General features: G+C 22.0%; 2 protein-coding genes across 3 annotated transcripts; one reads left to right on the top strand and one right to left on the bottom strand.

The window, feature by feature from the left end:
* Nucleotides 1–36: 36 nt before the first annotated feature.
* On the top strand, nt 37–9,349 carry LOC127291219 (probable DNA double-strand break repair Rad50 ATPase). 2 transcript variants are annotated; one of them, XM_051320197.1, is made up of 2 exons: nt 37–1,524; nt 8,868–9,349. In XM_051320197.1, the coding sequence occupies exons 1-2, from the start codon at nt 393–395 to the stop codon at nt 8,873–8,875; spliced, it is 1,140 nt and encodes a 379-aa protein (XP_051176154.1). In that variant the 5' UTR covers nt 37–392; the 3' UTR covers nt 8,876–9,349. The 2 variants fall into 2 exon arrangements, 1 of the variants encoding a protein (XP_051176154.1); XR_007844559.1 differs by lacking the exon at nt 37–1,524 and adding an exon at nt 7,303–7,625.
* Nucleotides 9,350–10,465: 1,116 nt separating this feature from the next.
* Nucleotides 10,466–17,058, bottom strand: LOC127291223 (probable serine/threonine-protein kinase dyrk1). The gene is made up of 3 exons (XM_051320203.1): nt 14,650–17,058; nt 12,130–12,291; nt 10,466–10,782 (listed from the first exon to the last, which is right to left on the bottom strand). The coding sequence occupies exons 2-3, from the start codon at nt 12,280–12,282 to the stop codon at nt 10,753–10,755; spliced, it is 183 nt and encodes a 60-aa protein (XP_051176160.1). The 5' UTR covers nt 12,283–12,291; nt 14,650–17,058; the 3' UTR covers nt 10,466–10,752.
* Nucleotides 17,059–17,355: the final 297 nt, after the last annotated feature.

Raw genomic sequence — 17,355 nt, 5'->3', positions numbered from 1 at the left:
GTTGCTGATGTATGCTTTTTCTTTCAGCGCTCTACATTTTGTCTTTTATAAGTTCACTTCGAATTATATATTAATATATATAATATTAATATTAAATTATTAAATTATTAAAAAATTTATGCGATGATGACTCTAGTGAAGACAGTTGTAATGATAATTTTCCTCTTTTACAATATAAAAAAAATCTAAATAACGAAACTCCAAAGAAAAATCAAACTTCTCCCACTTCATCATTCTCCGAAGATTTGGATTTTTTAAAAAATGAAACAAAAATCACGGAGAATAATAATAATAATAATAAAAATAAGCGAAAACTTTTTACTTCGTTAAATGAAAATATTGAAATTCCATCAGTGAAAATTGACATTGATTATAATGAGGAAAATTATGAAATGCAACAAAAATCAATGTCAAATTTTAAAGAAAAATTTTCAATACATTGTCGAAATGTAAAAAAATCATTTATGAATATATTCCCAAAAATTGATTTATGCGAAGAAAAATGTCTTAATGCAAATTATTTGAGTCAAAATGATGCTCTCGATATAACAAAACATTTACAAAATATTCTCAAAGAAATTGAAATGAAAATTCATGAAAATTCACAAAAAATCGATAAAACCTATCAATCATGGTCAAGAAATTGTAGTCCCTCTTTGAAAGTTATGAAAAAAATTAAAAACCACAAAGAAAAGGACAATATTATCAATGAAAATGAGACAAATAAAAAAATTGTTATGGAATCGGAAAAAATTGATCATAGAAACAATAGATACAAAAAAAATATAATCTCTTCCGACACTGAAAGCGATGAGATATTATCGCAAAACAACAATTTTTCACAAAGAAAAAATATGAAGAAACAAAAAAATCAATTTCAAAAATTGAATGAAAAATCAATGTCATTGAAATTAAAAAACTTTTCATCAGCATTTAAAACAATAAAAAAATCATTGAATATTATTAATTCAGTTATTGATATTTCGGATGATGAAAGAAACAGTGATTCTGATATTCAAGAATTGGAGGAAAATAATTCACCAAAAATGAAATTAAAATTTCCATCTGATTCAGATAATGATGAAGAAATAAATTCCATGAGTGAATCAAAATTAAGAAAAATTGGAGAATTTCTTTCAAATTCTGAAATTAAAGAAAAGGCGAAAACAGATTTAATTGAGTTTAACGACAATTCGGAAAATGAGATAATATTAGCAAATACAGAGGGTGAAAGTGAAAATAAAATTGAGAAAATTAAAGAAAATGCTTTAAGGGAAAAATTGGTATCAAATGAATTGGAAAATAAATTATCTTTACTTGAAGAAACAAAGGAAACAACAATTGAAGATACTTTGAATGAAGTGTCGAGGAAGAATTTAAACGACATTGATGAGAAAAAATTAATATCACCACATGAGAAACTAAAAATGTCATCTTACGTAATGTTAGAAATACTTGATGAAAAATTACTGGGAAATCAGTTGAAAACAAAGAAAAATCTCTCTACTTCCATTATTGTTATTGGTAAGTTTTTTTCTTCAGTATCTCTATTAAAATTTGAAAACGAAAACAAATTTTTAACTAAAATTTTTCATTAAATTAATTATTTTCAAATTTTAATAAAATTCATCAAAACTTCAATTATCTAAAAATATTATTTTAATTAAATATTTCTAAAAATTCAATAAATGAAATTTCTAAAAAAAAAAAAAAAAAAAAATAATTTTCAACAAATAAAATTACCGAAAATTTCAATTCAAAATCAGCTATAACAATTATTTACAAAAAAAAAAAATCTCAACTTAATAATTTAATAATAATAATTTTTTTAAACCAATAATTTCTATCAAGTTATTCAAAAAATTATTAAAAATATTTTTTAAATAAAAAATTTTTGTAAAATTTAATTATTCTTAGGAATAAAAAAAAAATCTTCATCAATTAAAATGTTCAAAAATTTTTAATTTTTCGAACTTCGAATTATTTCTACAAAATTTTATTTAAAAAAAACCTTTTAAAATTTAATTATTTTTAAAATTTTTGATAAAATATTTTCTGAAATTTAATTATTTCTGGGCTTCAAAGTGTTTCCCCTATTTTTCCTCTTTTTTTAAAAAAATTCTCTCCTTTTTTATGAATAGGTTTTCCCTATTTTATGCTGAAACTCGAATATTATTTAATAAATATTTATATATATTTAATAAAAATTATTATATAATAATTTGTTTTTTTTTGAATAGTAATCTTATGACGTGTCAAATTTTGACAATTCTTTTTCTCATTTTTGCCAAAGTTGTATAATTGTGTTTCCAAATTTCGGAATAAGTTTCTTTAAAATTCCAAATTCGAAAATTCAATTCCCGAAGCTGAAGTACAGTGAAATTCTACGGTAAACTACGTGGGGGAGGGGAGGGGTTCGAGCCATGACTACGTAGTTGTATTTATTAAGTAATTTATTTTGATATTTTTTAAATTGCGCGGGTAATTCCAATGTCGAATTGAGCGATATATGAATATAAAGTAGAATTTTTGTAAAATTAAATATGTATAAATTATTTTAAAATGATTATTATAAACTTGATGAAAATAAGAAAAATAATTGGGTCTCACGAATAATATGCCATGAAAATTATAAAATTGCATTTTTAGTGTTTCGAAATTACCTGCTTTTAGAAATATTACTTAATCAAAAGAAATTAATGCAAACAATATTGTAAACAAATTTTTATTAATTAAGAATTCTACAATTTACTAAATTTTCATTCATTGAAATTTTTAATTAGCTATATTTTTATTTATCATAATTATTAGAATAAATTTCACTTTGTCGATTTTGCTGCCAAAAAAAAAATGGTAAATACATTATTATTTCATTTTAACAAACATATTTCACTGGTAAGAATGTTTCAGAAAAACTTATTTTTATTAGAATTAATTTTTAATAGACATTAAAAGTTATGTAATGTTAATATTATTAATTAATTATACTATACTATATAATTTGAAAATTATATAACGTAAAATTTTCATTAAAAGTAATTTTTTCTTATTAAAAAACAGGTGTAATATTCTTACAGATGAAATTTTTGTTAAATAAAATTTAAATCCCTTCAGGAATTAAAAAGTGTGTAAAAGCATATTTAAGAGAATTTAATTTATTGAAAAAATCATTAGTATAAATTATTTATTATTATTATTATTTATTTATTATTATTTTATTATTATTTATTATTATTAGTATAAAAAATTAAAATTAAAATTCCTTATGTGTTCTTAAATTCAATTCTCTTTATTGGAAATTGTTATCTATACAAAAGAAATACATTTTTAAATAAGTAAAAAAAAACTACGTTCTACCAGTGGAGGGGGGGGGGTTAGAGCGAAAGTCTACGTTGGTCTACATGGGGGGAGGGGGGGTCAAAAAGTGCCAAAAATTGGGCTACGTGGTTTATGGACGGCCCCACACAAATACAAAAAATTTATGATGAGAAAAAAGATGCGCCAGGAAATTTCGTACAAGATAGTAATTTGAAAAAAATTTATTTTTAAAAATTAATTTTTAAGGTACCAGGGGCCAACGAATACCTATTAAATATTAATTATAAAAACACAGGCCTCGAATCAACTTAAAGACACAAAAAGTCGTTTCAGTCGATTTATATTCCAAAAAAGTGGATTTGTTTTTTATTTTAACAAAAATATTTTAGATTTTTAAATAAAATTTTTTTTTTTTAAATAATAATCCTTTTCGAAGGGTTAAAGTTGAAATTTTTAGAAATAATTAAATTTCAAAAGATATTGTTAATTTTCAAACAATTATTAAATTTTACAGAACTAAAAATAATTTATCAAACAATTTTTGGAAAATATTTTTTAAATTTAATTGAATTTTCAAAGATTTAAAATTGAGATTTTTGAAATTAATTGAAACTTTAACTGTTTTGTAATTAAAATTTTAGATGATTTCACTAAAAATTTATTAGAAAATGCGGACAAAATACAATAATTTGAAAATCATTTTTAATTGAAAAGTGGTTTCAGATAGTTGAATTTTCAAAGAATATTATTAAAATAGTTAAAAATAATTGAATTTCCTTAGAGTTATAATTGAAATTATTAAATTTGAAAAAAAATAAATTTCGATGGAAAATTTTAGAAATAATTAAACTTTAGATGCTTTTAAATTCAAATTATTGAAAATTCAATTAATTTTGAATTCAAATTTTGGAAAATAATTGAATATTAGTTAATTTTGAATTGAAAATTTGGAAAATAATTGAATTTCAGTTTAAATTTTGGAAAATAATTGAATTTTAGTTGATTTTGAATTGAAATTTTCGAAAATTATTGAATTGAAAATTTGGAAAAAAATTGAATTTTAGTTGATTTTGAATTGACATTTTCGAAAATTATTGAATTTTAGTAGATTTTGAATTGAAAATTTGGTAAATAATTGAATTTTAGTTGATTTTGAAAATAATTGAATTTCAATTTAAATTTGAAAAAATAATTGAATTTTTATTGATTTTAAATTAAAAATTTTAAAAATAATTGAATTTCAGTTTAAATTTTGGAAAATAATTGAATTTTAGTTGATTTTGAATTGAAATTTTCAAAAATTATTGAATTGAAAATTTGGAAAATAATTGAATTTTAGTTGAATTTTAATTGACATTTTCGAAAATTATTGAATTTTAGTAGATTTTGAATTGAAAATTTGGTAAATAATTGAATTTTAGTTGATTTTGAATTGCAAATTTTGAAAATAATTGAATTTCAATTTAAATTTGAAAAAATATTTAAATTTTTATTGATTTTAAATTAAAAATTTTAAAAATAATTGAATTTAAGTTCATTTTGAATTGAAAATTTTGGGAATAAATGAATTTTAATTGTAATTTTTGATAATAATTTAATTGAAGTTCATTTTTGATTGAAAATTTGGATAATTAATTTTGAATAGAAATTTTAGAAAATAATTGAATTTTATTTCATTTTAAATTGAAAACTTGGTAAATAATTAAATTTTAAATTGAAAATTTTGGATAATTATTGGATTTTTAATTGATTTCGAATTAAAATTTTGGGTAATAATGGAATTTTAGTATATTTTGAATTGAAATTTTAAAAAAATAATTCAATTTTATTGTGATATTTTTTTAAAATTATAAACAATTGTTAAATTTCATAAAAATTTTAATTGAAAAATAATTTTGATATAATTGAATTTGTGATGTATTTCATTAAAATGATTAAAAATAATTAATTTAGTGAAGAATCATTTTAGTTCAAAATTTGTTAAATAATTGAATTGAAGAAGATCTGAAGAAGATCTACATTTTATACTAAAAAATTGTATTTTATTTACATTTTTTTTCATATTTAAAAAAAATTGTCGCATTTTATTAAAATAAGTCGATAAAAGTCGTATTTTTGAAAAAAGTCGGAAAAAGTCGTATAATCCGAGGCCTGTAAACATATAATTTTCATTATTATCATTTAATATGTAATAATATTCTAATAAATTAAATTATTATTAAAAATATTAATCTTTAATTTCTTTATAACAAACAATTAAATACTCTATTTGGCGTGTTTGCGCGCGTTTAATTTTGCTAGTATTTAATAATATTTAATAAAAATCCAAATTTGAATCAAAATATTACAAGCCTCGGATTGGAAATTTTTTGTTCATCAGAAAATTTATTAAAATTTTTTTTCTAATTAAATTTAAAATTTCAGTTTCTTTGAAAAATACGAATAAAATTAAGTTTTGTATATTTTACAAGACGGTTTTCGGTTTGATAAAATAAAAATTTTTTTGGTATTTTTCAAGAAAAAAATTAGTTTAGAAGTAATTTTCGTTTTGTGAAAAATTAATTTTAAAAGACGTTTATATTTATTAGATGTATGTAATTCAAATTTTTATAAAACATTGAAAATAACAGTAAAAAAAATTAATTACTATACTGGGAAAATCTCTCCTTTAAATCTAACTTTTATCTATAAATTTATCATCTTTCATTTATAATCCTTCAAAAAAATTCAAATATTTAAATTTTTTTAAAAAATATTATCTTAAATTAATTGGATAAGAATTAATTCATTTTTTTAAGTGAAATATTTGCTTTTTTAAAATATAAATAAAAATTATTTGATACAATTTTATTTTATCGATTCAACTTGAAATAAAGTAAATTATTCATTAATACGAATAATTTATTTTTCAATTCTAATACCCACATTTAATTTATAAAAATTTTTACGCCGTTGAATATTAAATTATCGAATTCCTTTTTAGCAAAATTGTATAAAGTGAATTTTATATTATGCAAAAATTTTAATTTACATTTAACTAAAATTTGATTTCAAAGAATTTCTATTTAGCAGAACTCTTATAAAGCATTTTTTCTAATACTTTTTAAAAATTTTAAATTAATATAATTTCAATTTAACCAAATTTATGTCTATAAAAATTGACAAAAAAAAGAACTAAGTAGAATTTTTCTTAAATGAGAATTCTGTTAAATAAGAATTAGTTCGCATTAAAATTTTCTTTAATAAAAACTTTGTTAATTAAGGAATTTTGTTAAATAGAAATTCTAAAATAACAATTCTATTAAAAAAATATTTCTTTAAGCAATTTTTCTTGACATAAATTCCGTTAAATTGAAATTTTATTAATTTGAAATTCGATGTACTAGAAAATTTGCTTTATATAATTTTACTAAATAAAAATTTGTTAATTTAAGATTTGACGCCGTAAAAATTCTTTTAAATTAAATGTTGAGAATATTTATACGTCCCCAATTAGTTTATTTATTTCACTTAAATATTTTATTTTTTACGAACATTATTTATTTGGTCGAAATACATATGAAATTAGTAGATAATAGACAGGTAAATGATTTAATTGTATCAAAATAAATTTTATTTGATCAAAATAAAAATTTTTTAGTGTAATTCAGGTCAGGGAATTTTTTTCCTATCAGTTGTTAGATATCCTTTTATTATATTATCTATTATACTATTATATTATTATAATTCTATTATATTCATGATTTGCAATGCTTTTTTAATAATTTATAAATAGAAAATATTAATTTTCCTTATGAAAGAGAAAAATCTTATGATAAAAAATTTGAACTAGATGATAAAACATTTATTTTATTATATATTTATATTTTATAGTCTCTATGACTTAATTTTTCTTTTTTTTTTAAATTAAAATTAACCAATGATTTCTTGACATCAGAGTAAAAAAGATAACAATACAGAAACTAACGTTTTTTTATTTTATTTTCTTTAAAAAGATGTCACGAATTTTTTTTAGTGTTTTGTTTACAGAAAATATAAGAAACATGTAAGAAACATAAAACAAGTTTATGTAATTTTTTAAAGTTGCGACGTTACGATAGTGTGGTTTATCATCCTCCTCAGGCTAATTTATTTAAAAACACCAAAAATTAACAAAATCCAGAATACAAAAATAATAACAAAATTTAAAATATTTTAATTTATATTATTGAAAATAAACAATTTATCAAAGATATTTTTTATTTGTTTCAAATGAATATTAAAAGCATTGAATCATAAAAATAAAAATACAAATAAAAAAATGTTTGGTAAAATAATTTTAATTAATTCTAAGCAACTTCTTTTTTTAAATTTGATTTTATTTTATTGAATTTATGAAATTTTATATTTGATTTATTAAAACAAATATATATATATTTTTTTTTCTTGACAAATTAATTTTTTTATTTTTAAATAATAAACAAAAAATTACTACCCGTGTGGAAAAGTGATGTGGGCCCCCAGCGGGGGCCCTTATGGATCGCCCTCATGCCATGAGGGCCGCATATGGATGATCCATAGGGGCCCCTCATGGAAACGACATGCTCATCGATGAGGGCGCCCGCATGGGCGATCCATGAGGGTGCCCCTACGGGCGCCCTTATGGGCCCTCACGTTTGCCCTCATCTTGCACTCAAGTTTGCCATAATGTTTTTTAATCAATAATATTAATAATAAAAGTTAATTAATAATAAATAAGCTTAAGTTATGAATAAATAACATATTTATTTAATAATTATTCAATTTTAAATTAAATTCTTACTCAAATTGAATTTATTAATTAACGTTCTAATTAATTAACTGTCGGATATAATTAAAAGTAATAATAAATTAATTAATTAAAAAATTAAAAAATATGTAATTTATGCATACTATTAACGGATATTTTCATTTTTCAATTAATTCATACATAGAATTAATGATTAAACGCAAACCTGAGAAATAAATAAATCTAACGCATGGGGGGAATCGAACCTACGACCTACGGACTATGAGTCTAACGCTTTACCAACTACGCTACGCACGCTACTTCAAAACGAATGCTAACTTCTTGATGCTATTTAAACTTCAAAAATACCTAACAAAGAAAAGTGCTTAACATCATTTAGTTAAAGTTAAGATATTAAATTATATTTTCCAATCAAATGCAATTTATAAAATATAATTAATTATATGCTTTATGATTATTATCATGAATCATCTCAGGCGAATTTTCAAAAAAGTGTAAATATATTTTTATTAAAAACGCGTTTTTCGTTGTTTTGAATCATTGGAAACATTCATTTTTTGTTGATAAAAAAATATTTGATTTTTGGACTTAGAAAATTTTGCTAATCGATCATAAGGGCGATCCATTCGCCATATGGATCAGCCCTCATGGGCCCCCGCCGGGGGCCCCGAACTCTTGAGGGCAAGATCGTGGCTTTTTCCACACGGGTATTGTTATATTTATAATGAAATATTATTAAATATTAAATATAAAATATTAATATTAAAATCTTTGGTTTCAGATAAATAGCAATTTCTACCTGTCAGCTTGAAATCATTAATTTATGAATTCAAAATCGAGAATTTATTCTCAATGTCTTTGGATTAATACAAACCTTGTGGAAAATTCAATAAGTCTACCAAAATCAACGCAAAATCCAATCTTCATGGAATTGTCGTCGGATTAAATTTATTCGAAAGAAAAAAATTATTTATCGTTTTCAATTTTTATTTTTTAATTTCCAAATTTGATACAAAAAATTTCAATATTATTCGTCATTCTCTTTCTATTTATTAATCAGTGAAAAATTATCCCTTTTCTTAATTTTTTCATTGCTTTTCAATTTCTTTATGTTCTTTTCTAAAAAAAAAAAAAAACAAACAAATATAATTTTTTATTCAAAAGTATTTTTTTTTTCATAAATTTCTTAATTGAATATTTTTTTTTTTTAGAATATAATCATTGTTCTTAGTATACAAATAACAAAATTAAGGGCTTTCGATTGTAAAAAAAAAAAAAATATATATATATATATTTTAAATTTTTTGTTAAAAATAGAGAGAATTAAAAAACTCAAACAGTGCCATATTAAAAAAAAAAAAAAAATGTTTATTATGTCAAAATTCTACTGATTGTTCATCAAGCGAGTAAATTTTTCACGCTTTAAAATAAAAATGTTTTATTTGTATGTTTGTGCTTAATATTTTAATTTATTATTTAATTTTTAAATAAATTAAAATTACATAAGACTTTTTTTTACTCAATGTTTTATATATATATATATATATATATATATATATATCAGTAGAATTCAATTTACTTTGTACTATTTTTTTAAATCTTAAATTAATGTATGTTTTTTTGTATGTAAATAAAAATTATTTACGTTCTCATAAATTAAAAACAAATTTTTGTAAGGTTTTTTTTTCAATAAATTGTCTTTGTTATTGAAATTTTTTTTTTCTTATACCAAAAATAAAAAACTAATATTTTTCTACACTAAAAATAAGAAGAGGAATGTCATTAAAAAAAAAAAAAAAAAAATGTTGAGAGTATATGAAAAAAGCGATGAAAATTATTATTGAAAATCAAAGTCACTTTTGTGCGATAAATACATATTTGAAGTTTTAAATTAACATTTGAAAAAGAAACATTCAAACCTTAATATATATATATAATTTTTTTTTATTTTCATAGGTCTTATAAGAATTAAGTTCTAAAAATTTAAATAGCGTTTTTATCACAAAGAGCAAAAATTTATTTTCATTTAATAAGTACGACGAGAGATAATTTCTTTTCGTTATAGAAAAATGTTCATCGAATTTTTTGTTTTATGTTGCGATATTTTTTTTTTATCTTTATGAAAATTTATCTTTAGGATGAGAGTTAACTGTATTATGTTTGAAATGTTAAAAAAAAATTTTTTTAAATAAAAAAACCAAATTTTTGTATAGAAAAAAAAGTTCTATTTCTATTGCTTAGCGAACAATTATTATTAAATGTTTAATATAATTATTGTTTGTTTTTTTTTTTTTTTGAGAAGATGAGAGGTGATAATATATAGTTTCCTTAAAATAAAAATCAGTGAACAAAATGTAATAAAAAAAAAAAAAAAAAGTATTGTTATATTACCTTGAAAAGTTTGTGTATTGAAATTTTTCTATCATAACAAAAATCTTGTCAATCAAAACAAGTATTATATCTCCATTATTTTCTCTACACTTAAAAACTATACATAAACATGGAGATATGATTATTATTTCAAAATACCAAAAATAAATAAAAATTTTTTTTTTTAATCTAAAAATCTAAAAAAAAAAAAGAACAGAACAAACGAAAAACGAAAAGATTATCACTTGACATAATTAATACGAACAAACTATATTAACGATATTTTTCTTTTTTTTTTATTCTTCTTGACCGTTTGGGGACGATATCTGAAACAAACAAAAAGAAATCGTTAATAATTAAAGAAAAAAAAAAAATACGCTTCCCTGAAAGTGGAAAAATGTGTTTTTTTATGATTTTTTCATATAAACGATTAGTTAAAAAAAATGTTGAAGTTAAAAAGATATTTTTAATTTTTAAGGCGAAGGCAATATTTATTTAATTTAATTTTTTTATTAACCAAATTTCTCTTTAACTTACTTTTTATTTAAAAAAAAAAAATTCTAATTTAGCAGAATTCTTATTTAACAGAATTTTCACTTTTTAAGTGATTCGAATTTTTAAATTCTAAAACTTTTAATTCACATTTAACTTCATTTTCATTTGATAGAATTTTTGAAACGCCAAATTTTTATTTGTCCGAAATTGCAAATGACCAAATAAAAAAATAAAACAGAAAATTTTGTCACAAATTTTTAAAATTTAAATTAATTAAAATCTGGTTAATTTGAAACTTAAATCAATTAAAATTTAAATCAATAAAAATTCGAAAAATTAAAAACTCAAATCAATTAAAATTTGGACAAATAAAAATTCAAATAATTTGAATATTCAAATCAATTAGTTTTTTGATATTGATTGAAATTTCGTTAATTTTAATATTTTATCGATTAAATTTTGCATTTGACTAAAATTTCATTTAATAAATTTATTTTTACTAATAAAAATTAGAATTAATTGAAAGTTAGGTGCATTTGAAATTAACATTAAAATTTAAAATTAATTGAAATTTGAATCGATTAAAATTTAAATTAAATTAAAATTTGAATAGATTCAAATTAAAAAAAAGTGGAATTTTTTTTATTGATTGTTAGAATAAAAATTCTCTTTCATGAAAATTCGGTTTTTTTGTGAATCAAAATAATAGTTATGTTACATAAAAAATTCCGTTCAATTCAGTGAAATAAAAATATTTTTGCGTAAATATTTGAATAAGTTATAATTCGATTAAAGAAGATATTTGTTAAATGAAAATTCGATTAACTAGAGTGTCTACTACGTAAAAAATCGGCTAAATAAAAATTCAGTTACAAAAAAATTCAGATAAATAAAAATTGTATGAAAATTTAATTGAATATAAAATCTACTTTATAAAATTCTCTAAAATTAGAAATTCGATAATTTTTAATTCATAAATTCTTATAAGTTTAATGTGAGGACAAATTGTCCTCAGATTATTATTTAAAAAGTTTATTTAATTTTTTTTCATAGAACCAATACCTTAAATTTTATTAAGGTTTTTTTTATACATTTTTCTTTTTTTCTTTTTTTTTTAATAAAATGAGACATTTTCAATAAAAATAAAATTGTAAGATTAAATAAAAAAAGAAACTTACATCAATTACAGCGTGTCTTGCAGGAGTTCTGCTGGAGGATGTCATCTTCGATACTTGCTGTTGTTGTTTTAATTGTTGTTGTCTTTGCATATTTCGTATAATTTGTTGCTGTTGTTGATACTGATATTGTTGTTGTTGAATGTACGATTGCATTGCAAAAGACTGTAAATTATAATATCAATTTTTTTTTATCACAATTATATTATTTTTGAAGAAAAAAAAAAGTAAAATTTTTGTTTATCAATAAAAATTGAAAGTTGAAATTTAAATTTTTTCAAATTTGAACAGATTCAAATAGGAATAAATTGAATTTTTTTTTTTTTTTGTTCGAATTTAAGGAGCAAAAAAAAGTCGTTTTAGTCGATTTACATTCCAAAAAAAGTTGATTTTTTTATTTTAATTAAATTTAATTAGTTAATAAGCATTTTATTTTAAATAACTGAACAAAATACAATAATTTGAAAATCATTTTTAATTGAAAAGTGGTTTCAGATAGTTGAATTTTCAAAGAATATTATTAAAATAGTTAAAAATAATTGAATTTCCTTAGAGTTATAATTGAAATTATTAAATTTGAAAAAAAATAAATTTCGATGGAAAATTTTAGAAATAATTAAACTTTAGATGCTTTTAAATTCAAATTATTGAAAATTGAATTAATTTTGAATTCAAATTTTGGAAAATAATTGAATATTAGTTAATTTTGAATTGAAAATTTGGAAAATAATTGAATTTCAGTTTAAATTTTGGAAAATAATTGAATTTTAGTTGATTTTGAATTGAAATTTTCGAAAATTATTGAATTGAAAATTTGGAAAATAATTGAATTTTAGTTGATTTTGAATTGACATTTTCGAAAATTATTGAATTTTAGTAGATTTTGAATTGAAAATTTGGTAAATAATTGAATTTTAGTTGATTTTGAAAATAATTGAATTTCAATTTAAATTTGAAAAAATAATTGAATTTTTATTGATTTTAAATTAAAAATTTTAAAAATAATTGAATTTCAGTTTAAATTTTGGAAAATAATTGAATTTTAGTTGATTTTGAATTGAAATTTTCAAAAATTATTGAATTGAAAATTTGGAAAATAATTGAATTTTAGTTGAATTTTAATTGACATTTTCGAAAATTATTGAATTTTAGTAGATTTTGAATTGAAAATTTGGTAAATAATTGAATTTTAGTTGATTTTGAATTGCAAATTTTGAAAATAATTGAATTTCAATTTAAATTTGAAAAAATATTTAAATTTTTATTGATTTTAAATTAAAAATTTTAAAAATAATTGAATTTAAGTTCATTTTGAATTGAAAATTTTGGGAATAAATGAATTTTAATTGTAATTTTTGATAATAATTTAATTGAAGTTCATTTTTGATTGAAAATTTGGATAATTAATTTTGAATAGAAATTTTAGAAAATAATTGAATTTTATTTCATTTTAAATTGAAAACTTGGTAAATAATTAAATTTTAAATTGAAAATTTTGGATAATTATTGGATTTTTAATTGATTTCGAATTAAAATTTTGGGTAATAATGGAATTTTAGTATATTTTGAATTGAAATTTTAAAAAAATAATTCAATTTTATTGTGATATTTTTTTAAAATTATAAACAATTGTTAAATTTCATAAAAATTTTAATTGAAAAATAATTTTGATATAATTGAATTTGTGATGTATTTCATTAAAATGATTAAAAATAATTAATTTAGTGAAGAATCATTTTAGTTCAAAATTTGTTAAATAATTGAATTGAAGAAGATCTGAAGAAGATCTACATTTTATACTAAAAAATTGTATTTTATTTACATTTTTTTTCATATTTAAAAAAAATTGTCGCATTTTATTAAAATAAGTCGATAAAAGTCGTATTTTTGAAAAAAGTCGGAAAAAGTCGTATAATCCGAGGCCTGTAAACATATAATTTTCATTATTATCATTTAATATGTAATAATATTCTAATAAATTAAATTATTATTAAAAATATTAATCTTTAATTTCTTTATAACAAACAATTAAATACTCTATTTGGCGTGTTTGCGCGCGTTTAATTTTGCTAGTATTTAATAATATTTAATAAAAATCCAAATTTGAATCAAAATATTACAAGCCTCGGATTGGAAATTTTTTGTTCATCAGAAAATTTATTAAAATTTTTTTTCTAATTAAATTTAAAATTTCAGTTTCTTTGAAAAATACGAATAAAATTAAGTTTTGTATTGTTACGAACCGAAAAATATTAATTATAAAGATTATTATTTTTATATGTCCTGGAGGCACCAAGCTGCCGAAATTAAAAATTTCGTTTAATTTTATGGGATCGTGTATCCTTTTTTAGAAGAAAACTGCCAAGTTACGTTATTTGAAAAATTGAATTTTAGGGAATAAACACAATGAAACAATTAAGACCCTTTTATACATTTATTATAAAAAGAAATCTTTGATTTTAAAATATAGAAATAATACAGTAAGATAAGAGGAAGGAACGATACATGTTTTAAAAGACTTACGATACTGCTTATTCTACCGTCGCAAGCTAACGAGGGCGAGGCGTCGAGCTGCTATCCGACGGGCGGAAAAATATGCACACTTATGAAAGCGCGAAAATGTCAATGGGTAGCGCACGAAAATGCACTCACGGGTCCATCGAATTTAAACAGCGCAGGCACCACACGTGCGGACTGGCCGGTCAAAAGACAAAAATTCAATAATTTAATTTTATTCAAATTATTGGATTTTTATTAAACGCGACTTCCGTTGGACTTCGTCGGCGTGAAGTATTCACTTTAAATTTTCGTCCGTTCAATTTTAATCACTATCTATGTAGTGGATTGCAAAAATTGAAAAACCGACTCACGGACGGGCTTAGTCCCGGCGTCTCAAAAATCGTTTTTATGCCTCTGAAAAATTTCAGAGCTGACTCGCGAATGAGAGTTGTACTGCGATTAATTGACTTCCGCGATGCACTTTTATATGAACGTTTAGAGACTTCAGGTGGGAAAATTTTGTGGACTAAGGGTTTTTAACACGTGAACAAGGCGTGAGCTCTGGGCCTGTTACCATGCCAATAATGCTGAGTTTTTATTTTCTTTTAATGGTATAGCCAAATATAATAATATGCACTTGATAAAATCAAGCATAATTATTATTGAAAAGACTTGTTGTCTTTTGGATTTATTTTATGAATTTTCCTTGTTGGAAAATGATTTGATTTTTGGTATTTTTACCCTTCCTTTTTTTTTTTGCAACAATTACAACTTTGATGTTGTATTGTCATGAGCATGTAGGATTGTTAGGCCCAGGATACGTTAAAAAAAAAGAATGGGGGGGTAGAGTAAGAAAGGATGGAAGCTGAAGAATTACGTTCAAGGAAAAGCTCATCGCGTAGATTTATTTGAATTATTATTATTATATCCCTTTTTTTTTTTCGCGAGAAGTCCAATTTCTAATGTGGCTCCTGTACTTATCCATACTCATTTTAGACCCGCAAGTGATAATATCGTGGCTTACAAAACAAGGTATCCATTGTTATCATTTGCAATCAATAATTCCGTTAAATTTTAAATTATGAACATTGCCGCAGCGTCCAATGCATTCAGGGTGCTGCCGCAATGTTCGTTAACGCACTCGCAACATTCGCAACATTACCATTCGCTACTTCCTTCAATTTTAAGTGGAGAACATTGCCGCAATGTTTAATGCGCTTAGAACGCTACCGCAATGTTCACTAACACATTCGCAACATTCCCATTTACTAACTTCTACAATTTTTGTTTGGGAACATTGCCGCAACGTCCAACGCATTCGGAGCGTTGCCGCAATGTTCGTTAACGCATTCGCAACATTTGCAACATTAAATTCAAAGATTGTCGATTATATTTCATATATATAATGATTTTCACCTTTTAAGGTTATATTTAATTATAAATGCCCGTAGAAATTTGAAATTATATTAGAGTACATGCACATATATCCATTTGCGATTTACATTTTTATTCTAAATAGTTATAATAATAATATGTGCACACATAACATTCCAAGAACAAGGCCCGAGTCCGTTCTCATCGCATTATGCTGACGATTGAATTTTATTGTCGAAGTATTGTATTAAAATTTACGAGAAATAAATTTCAACACAACACAAAAAAAAATTAAATTTTTAGGTACCACCGTGACAAACCACCGTGAATGTTCCCGTTTTTGTCCCCAAAAACTATAAGCGATGAGAACGAAATCGGGCTTATGATAATTAAATAATAATATTAATGGATCGCATGAAAAAAAAAAAAAGAAATGAGAATTATAAGATTTCTTTCATATACTATTTATGCTGATTCTTTGTCTGGACGTTGGTGCCAGAGAATCGGATGTGGAGTATCAGGTTGCACTGATAAGGACCAAGGAGCTGCACGTGTAGCAGTCTCCGCGGTCCAGACTCAGGTCCCCGCAGTCAGTTTCCTGGCAGCTCTTAATTACCCAACAACCCGTTACAGTTCATTAAAGTTTTCTTCTCTTTTTCTTTCCCTTTTCTTTGTGGTTTTTTTTTTTTCTTCCCCTTTTCCCCAACAACAGACGCGTGCGAGTCGGGAGTGAATTCAAGTGAAGAAAGAGGAAAAAAAATAGTGAAAAAAAAAAAATGTGTGAAGTTAATGAAAGTGGTCCTGGATACCGTAAGGGTTTGTTAGCCCTTTTGGACAAAGTGAAGAGGATGCGGCCCGCGAAAATCCAGGAGGACGAGGAGCGAGCCCCATTGGCAGAGGAAGGGAGAATTTTAAGGGTGATTGACGCGACCATCCACTTAAAGGTGCTTATGGGCGAATTGAGCAGAGAGAGAGGGTAAGTCGGTTATATGTTTTAATTTTATTAAAATAACTATTTCTCGACATTCTATTCTTCCAAACAATAAAATTTCCAAAACCCTATTTTTCAAAATAATAAAATTTTCAGAATTCCATATAAAATAATAACTTTTCAAAATTTTATTAAAATTATCATTTTTAGGATTTTGTGAAAAATATAATTCTTCAAAACTTATCAAAATTATTAATTTTCAAAAATCTATTAAAATTACCATTAAAATACAATTTTTTTTTCAAAATTTCATTAAAATTATCATTTTTCAAAATTTTATTAAAATTATTATTTCTAAGATTCTAAAATATAATTTTTCAAATTTTATTAAAATTATCATTTTTAGGATTTTGTGAAAAATATAA

This window comes from Leptopilina boulardi, unplaced genomic scaffold, assembly GCF_019393585.1.
Source record: "Leptopilina boulardi isolate dan_hultmark-lab unplaced genomic scaffold, ZJU_Lbou_2.1 LbouV2_128, whole genome shotgun sequence".
Classification (NCBI taxonomy): domain Eukaryota; kingdom Metazoa; phylum Arthropoda; class Insecta; order Hymenoptera; family Figitidae; genus Leptopilina; species Leptopilina boulardi.
This window is presented reverse-complemented; position numbering and strand designations above follow the sequence as displayed.